Raw genomic sequence first — 8,122 nt, 5'->3', positions numbered from 1 at the left:
GGCGCAGGCGGCGAAGGCCGGCGCTCGGAGGGCACTAGCGACCGGGCGCCTTGCCTGCCGGCCCCTCTGCAGCCACAGGGCACGCTCGTGGCTCCCTCGTACCCCTTCTCCCAGGACCTGGTGAGCAAGCCCTCCTCCCGGGAGGAACGCTCCCTCTGCTTCGTGCAGAGCAGCCACGTCCCCCCACGCTGGCTGAGAACAGTTCATGGATGGAGGTGGAACCCGAGCAGCTAGCCTAAGAGCTTGAGTCCGCAACCTATTTCAGCAGACAAGAGGGAACCTGGAAGTGCTGATGTCTACTTCAGCTCTGTCCCTCTCAGCATGTTTTCCCTGTTATCTGAAAGCAGAAAGCTAATCAGCAAAACCCAAACTATTCTGTGAACAGTGGAGGAAGGGCAGCAGGTTCTGCTCACCTCTGACAGGTGAGCCGTAAAGCAGGGCTGTCGTGCTAGAAACGACACGAGCAGATAAGGGTCCCTAAAGCAGCCTGACGGCAGCTGCCCGATAAGCTCCCCACCGGGCAGCGCAGGTGGGCTGGGTGCTGACTGATTAGCACTTGCTCGCTTTTCTCTGGCTGTAACTGTTACTGAGTGACTGATTCGTTTTGAGTTAGTTTGTGTTACCCCTTCTGTGTGTGTCACGCAGATCTGGTCAGTATCGATTTGTTTTTTTCTTCCCCGTAGGTTTTTTGCTCTGACTTCCCTTCGCTTGCTGTTCCTGGTTGCATTTACCCTTATAGTAGTAGTTTGTCTAGATCAGTGGAAGAACAAAATCTGGCCTGAAATTGGAGGTAAGTTGCAACATTTGAGTTGATACCAGCAAATCAAGCACTGATTTTAGCCCTAGAGGTATATACGCTCTGTACTGCCTGGAGTTAAATAGTTAAAATCCTGGAGTTTTAGCAGGCAAGAACACTAGGCATGTTCTTCTTGGAGTTGGAAAATCCTAACCTATATAAACATAAGAAGAGCTTTTCATGCTTGTGACACTGCTATTTGTCTCGTAATCTTGAAACGTGTACGTGAACTAGTGCAGGTTTTGAAGCAGTGATTCACCTTCCGAGTGTTCAGTACAAGAGCAAGAAATTGAAGCATGCGTGGAATACATCTGGATTTTTCCTCAGAATCTGTAATAAACCAGCTTCATGTTTTAGGACGAAGATGAGTCCCAGCCTTGCTGTTGAGCAGAGATTTCTTTGAAAGGAGAGGCATCTTAACGGCTGTTAATGAAGTTAGTCTAAAGCTTTCAGTAAACAAAGCAGTTCTAGCTATCACTTGTGATATTAATATACTCATGAATACTACCATTCTTAGCAGCTCAGGATTTCATTGGCTTTGCATGGACAGGTTGGTTTTGAAGCAGTGTGTGTGGTTTGCATGCTCTCAGGGGTGGGTCCCTAACTAACTAGAAAGTACAACTCCCAGCTTTCTGCTTCAACTTGTGTTCTCTGTAGTTCTTGGGAAGACATTAAAGCTTTCCTCGGCTTCTAGCAGCAGCTTGGCTCAGGCACTGTAGCTGAAGCGATGAGGAAGTGTCTGTCTAGCTCCCTCATAACCTTGAGTTTGATTTGTCAGGATAACTGGTACATGCTTGGGTCACTTTTCAAATCCCAGCCTGAGTGAGAAAGTATCAAAAGACTTAAATCTCTGATGCCTTTCAGTAAGCAAGCTGTTCTTCCTTCACCATCTGGGTGTGTGCAGGGGAAGGAAGGGAGATGAAAGTGGTATTTTTTGCTAATGCCTGTCACTGTAACCAGAGCAGTCTTCCAGACAACGTCCAACAAATACTGAGGAGCAACAAGGAGACTCTCTTGCAGTCTTGCACTGTCACACATACACATTCAAGATGTGTTATGGAGTGATGCATCTCCAGTTCTTAATTACAGTTAATGTCTTTTCCAGGTATTCCCCAGCTCATTAAAGCTTTACTTAAATCCCAAGAGCTAAGCATCCTCATGGCAAATTCCTTGCAACTAATGTGTCTGTTCTTAATGTTTTAGCGGCAAGACCTGACGAATTAGACAATGAGAGGTAGGAAACTAATTGAATCCTCTGCTGTTTGGTACTTTGCTGTGATACTGTGTAGTTATTACCTGCACGTGCTTGTAATGTTGGCGCATTTGAGTGAGGAAGGAAGGGGGAGAAGGGAGCTACTTAGTGGAGGGAGGGTGGAGCCCTGGACTCTGTCAAGCCATTGTGACAAGTTTGTGACTTGCCCAAGCCATTATATTATACTTAATCTTTGCCTCATACTGACCTCCAATAATGCTTGCTTAAGTGTTGTAAAACTTCCCCTGCTACTCCCCCCCTGCACCCTTAAGTTAGAGGTGCTGCCTTAAAAGAAATTCCTTTTGTGTAGGCTTCCAGCAGCAGGAAAACAACTTTTTTTTTTTTTAAATAATGAAGTCTTCTGAGACTCCATAGGGAATGTTTAACAGGCTTGTCCCAGAAGTTGTTACTGCATAGTTATGATCTGACTGCAGCGTTAATAATGGGTTGAGAAATGTTGGGGTGTTGTCTTACTAATAACACCTTCCTCTCTTTCTGCCTGCCTGTGCTGCCGGGCCGCACTGGATGCTCGGCTCCCGATTAAATCACTTGAGCAATTGCCAAATGACTTTTTTTTTTTTTTTTTGCGAGAGACCCAAGCACAAAAAGAATTCCTCTTCCTAACCTTCAAGTACTTGTGACTAGCAGTTAAGAAGCACTAATAGAACTTGCCAAAGACAATGCCTCCGAAGTAACTGAATATATTAAGGTACAAGGCTGCTTGTAAACCTTGTGCTGAAATCTTGGGGGTTGCAGTTGACCAAATAAATGCAGAAAAAAACAGATTCGCCTGATTTGCTTCTGCACTGCCCTTTCCCTCCAGTAGCATGGAAACTAGTCTAAGCCAAAAGACCGAATGACTGAAATTACTGCTCCTTAGCTGCTATGGGAGAACTGGGACATTTGTAGAACGGTGTGTAGAAGTGCTGCTTTTGGCAAGGTGGTGTTTTGAAAGGCAGGTTGACCCTCATCTCTAGAGCCCAGCAGCTGGGGGAGAAGAGAAGGCAGTATTAAGACAAGTGTTTGTAACAAGTGACTTCTGCACTGATGTCGATGCAGTAATACCTATTCCCGAATGCTTCCCTTTACTGCAGCTGGGGATACGTTCACCCTCGTCTTCTTGGAGTGCCAGAACTCTGTCACCATTTGGCTGAAGGATGGGTGGCTGGGACCAACTTCTTAAGTAATCTCTTCATTTTCAAGAGGCAAAACCCTGGAAAGGTAAGAATGTACAGACCTCAGCAAATAAAATGTGTGGTGTGGAGCCTCTGCTGACCGCTAGTATCCTTTTGTGGTGGCATCCAGCGTTGGCTGAATGCATTCAGACACGGGAGGCTACCATGGGAGGTCTCCCACAACAACATGGCTATTAAGTGGTGGAGAGGAATAGAAAGCACAGGCAGAATATTCAGGTTGTGGAGGAGGGAGGAGAAAACGAGTGTCGGCATATTGACTGCACTAGTGAAGTGAAAATGTAGCTGCTCCTTCTGGAGGTTTCTAGCTTTTTAAAGTGTCTGTCAAACTCATCTCCCTCGCTGGATTTTAACAGTTTGAGAAAGTGTGTCAAGCTTTTTTTTTCCCTTCTTTTTTTGAGGCTTATGCAAAGAGGAACCTGTAACACGGTGGTACTGTCCTTGTCCTTTTCACCTCAAAGAGTTCTGTCTTCTTTAGCCTCTTCCTTGCTTTTAGCTTACCTGCTTTGGGAAGCTCCTCATATTCTGAGGCAGAGGCCTTGGTATGCTGCCTGTCGCTCTGAAGCCAGATACCACCTGTGTCTGAAGCTAGTCCTAGAGCGGGGTAGTTGAATGCTAGGAAGGCTTCGCTGTCCTTAGAATTATGACTTGACCTAGAATCTGCAGAGAACAAGACGGTCAGGAACTGAGTGAATCCACTGATTAACCTTGGAAACTCACTGTCTCCCATGTCTTCAGTTTTGCCTTCTAGTGTGTGGCGTCTTTACCTTCCTGGCTGTCCTGGGCCGGTATATCCCTGGACTCTTGCTCTCATACTTGCTGTGTAAGTAGATCTCTGTGCCAATACGGACTTACAAGTGAAAAGGGGTAGAGATGAGTGGGATCTGAATGTCTGAGGGATGGGGCTCTTCTGCTCAAAAGGAAAGCTTGTGTGAATGGCTTTAAAATTTAAAATAATACATTCAGCCTGGAATGTGGTGGTTCTTGACCAGGACTCTAAGGTCTCTGGTCCAGAGAGAACATGTTTGAGTGCTTAGTAACTATAGATCTGAGCACTAATAGGTTGGCCTCTCAATTTGTTAAATTGGCAGAGGCGATTGCACCAATTCTAACTGCCTCCTGCAGCATTGCCTCCAGTGCTCAGATCTGGCATACTGTGTGTGTTATACTGCGTCACAAAATGGGCAAGATGTTTGCCAAGTAGCATCCTGAACAAACTTCTAATCAGCATTCCCACTTGCCTCAGTGCTCTTCATCCTGCTGTGGCCCCTTGCTGTGTACCACAGACTGGGGCAGCGCATGTACATGAAGCTGGAGCCAGCTCTGCAGCGGCTGGATTTCAGCGTTCGAGGCTACATGATATCAAAGCAGCGGGAGAAGCAATGTAAGTTTCTGTACTGCGTTTCTGACCCTTGGTACCTGAAACAGCCTGTGAATCGAGCCGCTGGTCTTGGAGTGGGATAGGGCTGCATGTACGGCATGGCAGTCGCTCCAGCGCCCTTGGCAAATACTTGCAACTGCGCCTTGGGAAGGAAGCGAGGCAGCTCTGCCTCCGCAGGCATCTCCCAGTTAGCAGTTGGTGTAAGCTCTTCACAGTGCTGAGCCGCTCTGTTTCTCAGCTGCCAGAACTGTGTGTTCCATATTGCAGTTGCACTGAAAAAAGAGGAAGGACTCAGTGCAAGGTAGCTGCTAAACATGTTCATCTCGGCAAAAGATTTGCAGCAGCCCAAGTCAGAAATGATCACGTTGCTCTGCTGTGGAACAAAGCATGCTGTGTTATGTCCAAGCTTGCCAGTTTAGGGTTTTTCTGCTCGGCATAAGGCTGGTCCTGTACAGACCACTGTCCTAGCAGCAATAATAAGCTTTGACTCTGGTTTCTGGCAGTGCGTCACCGATCCCTTAATCAGGAGGCTGTGGATGATGGGAGTGACAGCGAAGAGGAGCTTGCTGCATTCTGTCCCAAGGTAACGAAGCATCTCTGAAATAGAAGAGCTCAGCTGAATAGAACAAACTTGCTGCATTGCGTGGACACGCAGTGCATGGCCCTGTGTCCAGCACGTTGTAACTGAGTTGCGATGGAATATCAGATGAGGATATTCTCCTTTTAGAGAGGTCTGTCTCACTCAAGTATGTCCAGCGCAGCTTGTGCCAACTACAGTCTCCTAGGCTGGGCAGTAAAGTGTGGAATGAGCCTCAGATACCAGCCTCCCATGAGGACTGGGTTTAACTGGCAGCCACTGGATCATGTGTTTTGTCTTGAATAATAAGCTTTCCCGTATTGATGTTTCCAATTTTATCTCCTATTTCAAAGCTGGATGACTCTGTGGTCGCCAAGGAACTAACCATCTCTGACTCGGAGCATTCGGATGCTGAGGTTTCCTACACTGAAAATGGGATGTTTAACCTTTCGAGGGGCCAGACTCCCCTGACAGAGGGATCAGAAGGTGAGAGTAAATGGGCCGTTTCTGGAAGGTGTGGAATGCTGAGCAGGCGCCGGTGTGATGGGTGGGAGGGAGGATGCATTCATTGCCTTCTGTCCTTGAGGTCTAGCTGTCTGATGTCTGTCTTGCTGGCTAAGACGAGATGCAACTACCTGTTTCTTCAGAACTGAGCTTCCTTAATTCCTGTGGTGCTTTAGTAGGGCAATGGCAGCTGCTCTTCAAAGGCAGATCCAGCTCTGCCAGTCTCTGGTTGTCGGGATACAGGTTGCAGTGGAAAGGCTGGGAGGGGGTGCTTTCCTCTGGCAGAAGGTGTCTGGTTCAGCATCTGCATTCCTTTGTGAGTGAGCTGGGAGGTCAGCAGGCATCCCAAATAGCTGTGTGAGGGGGAGATTAAAGAGCATTCGGTCTGTGAGATGACAAGAGACAGTCTGTCTTGGGGAGGTAATGGCCCGGCTTTTGTGTGCTGTGCTGCCCTTGCCTGCAGGGTGCTTGGCGTGTGCTGTGTATTTAAAGCGCTTTCTGCTCTTCTAGACCTGGACGGTCACAGCGATCCAGAAGAATCTTTTGCCAGGGATCTCCCTGACTTCCCTTCCATAAACCCGGAAGCAACTGGCATAGATGACGAAGATGACACCAGCATTGGGATCCCAAGTCTGACTTACCGCCCACAAGTAACAGAAGATCTGCGTCTCCCTTACGACCAGGAAGAATCCGGTGCACTGCCATCTGTACAGAATCTTACTAACAACATAGCCGGATTTGTCACCAGAGGGATGATACAGCTTGCGCTGTCAGGAGCCCCTCAGCCAGGCTCCTCGCGCAGCGACAATCCCCAGAGAGGTGCAAAGACTTACCTTAGAAGGGCCAGCTCGGACTTGGACACTGATGCGGAAGGGGATGACTTTGAACTGCTGGATCAGTCCGAGCTGAACCAGCTGGATCCTGCTGGCTCGCGGGGCCAGTAAGCAATCCCACCACTTCCCTCTGGTTTTCTATTGCGCATCGTGGAGGGGAATCCTGGAAGGAAAAGCCTTGCACAGTTATCTAGGTCGTCTCCTGTGTGAGTATGAGTGACGTGACAGCCAGTCCTGGCTGGGAACACCACTGTGACTTGTGACTCTGTAGCCTCGCTTGGATTTTAAAATAAACTACACTGGTAATTCATAGGGAAAAGACGTTGATGTGATAGCTCCACAATCACCCATGCGTTGCCCTGCACTGTCTGCCAGGATGCTGCTTGCTCCAAACTTCCTCACTTAAGACAATAAATCTGGTGTCTGCAGCTCTAGAGACCATTGGTCAGACTGACTTAGCATCGCCAGGACAATCTTGAAACCGACCTTCCGGGGCTGATGTCTAACCAGGTGAAGGGGATTGGTTTCCCCTCAGACTTAGTGTCTGGGACTTAATGCTATTCTGTCTTTAAGACGACCGTTCCCTGCTACTAAAATCTGCACAGAATCCAAGTCTTCTTTCCCAGCAATATCCAGCTCCGGGTAGAAACAAACCCCTTGCTCCTGTTGCGGACACGACGGTGTACGGCCACCATGTTTGTACTTGCGATGACCACTCATCTCTGGTTCCAGCTTTCTAGTGATGCTGTTTTGTAAGAGACGTAATGGCAATAAGACATCTACTGTGATGACTAGAGTCCTGCAAAGAACATCTACATGTGGCAGCTGCTCTTGTGTTGCTTTCCTAAAATAACGGACTAACAATTTGCTAAACCCCCCTGTGCTCCTCCAGCACACGTTCGGCGTGGACGGTGGCAATACTGCACTTCCCCTGACGCTGCCTCTTGGGGAACTGCTAGGGTCGGGTTTTCTGGAGGAGGGAAGAGGGGGAGCTGGTCTGCCCGGCCAGTTTTGTTCTGGTCCTGGGGCCAGCCTGCTGCTTCCCAGCCTTGTGCAGTTGAGAGCCCCGCCGGTAGGAACCGAACGGGGGACACCAGCCCAAGCCACCAGTGACCGAAGAGCTTGTGCCCACTGCGGTCACGTAAACAAACCAGCAGCCTACGGGGGGGAAGACGATCTGCCAGCTGGAGGGCCCGGGCCCTCCGCCCCTCTCTGCCTCTCTGAGCTTTCCCATTGCTTTTTCTAAGCCATAGAACCCGATTCCGATCGCATTTGTGCAGCAAAGAACGTACCTCTTCAGGGACACGCCTTTATCTGCTTCTTTTTGTCTAAATCTGCTTGCCTGACAGCGTTGGCCGTGCAGCTGCGCTCTGCCTCTCTGAGCTTTCCCATTGCTTTTTCTAAGCCATAGAACCCGATTCCGATCGCATTTGTGCAGCAAAGAACGTACCTCTTCAGGGACACGCCTTTATCTGCTTCTTTTTGTCTAAATCTGCTTGCCTGACAGCGTTGGCCGTGCAGCTGCGCTCGCTGGCTGCGGTCAGGCGGGGGGCGGCTGGCCTCGGCCCCGGGGAAGGGGGTGGGGA

The 8,122-nt window shown here is 49.0% G+C and overlaps 1 protein-coding gene across 1 annotated transcript; it reads left to right on the top strand.

Moving 5' to 3' along the window:
* The first annotated feature begins 205 nt into the window (after positions 1-205).
* FAM134C (family with sequence similarity 134 member C) lies at positions 206-7,842 on the top strand. Its single transcript, XM_009283329.1, has 10 exons — positions 206-215; positions 386-422; positions 684-790; positions 2,000-2,030; positions 3,143-3,269; positions 3,980-4,064; positions 4,488-4,625; positions 5,126-5,205; positions 5,553-5,685; positions 6,214-7,842. The coding sequence occupies exons 1-10, from the start codon at positions 206-208 to the stop codon at positions 6,645-6,647; spliced, it is 1,182 nt and encodes a 393-aa protein (XP_009281604.1). The 3' UTR covers positions 6,648-7,842.
* The last annotated feature ends 280 nt before the right edge of the window (positions 7,843-8,122 follow it).

This window comes from Aptenodytes forsteri, unplaced genomic scaffold (genome assembly GCF_000699145.1).
Source record: "Aptenodytes forsteri isolate BGI_AS27 unplaced genomic scaffold, ASM69914v1 Scaffold492, whole genome shotgun sequence".
Lineage (NCBI taxonomy): Eukaryota > Metazoa > Chordata > Aves > Sphenisciformes > Spheniscidae > Aptenodytes > Aptenodytes forsteri.
The sequence above is the reverse complement of the archived record's forward strand: the minus strand, read 5'-3'. Positions and strand labels throughout refer to the sequence as shown.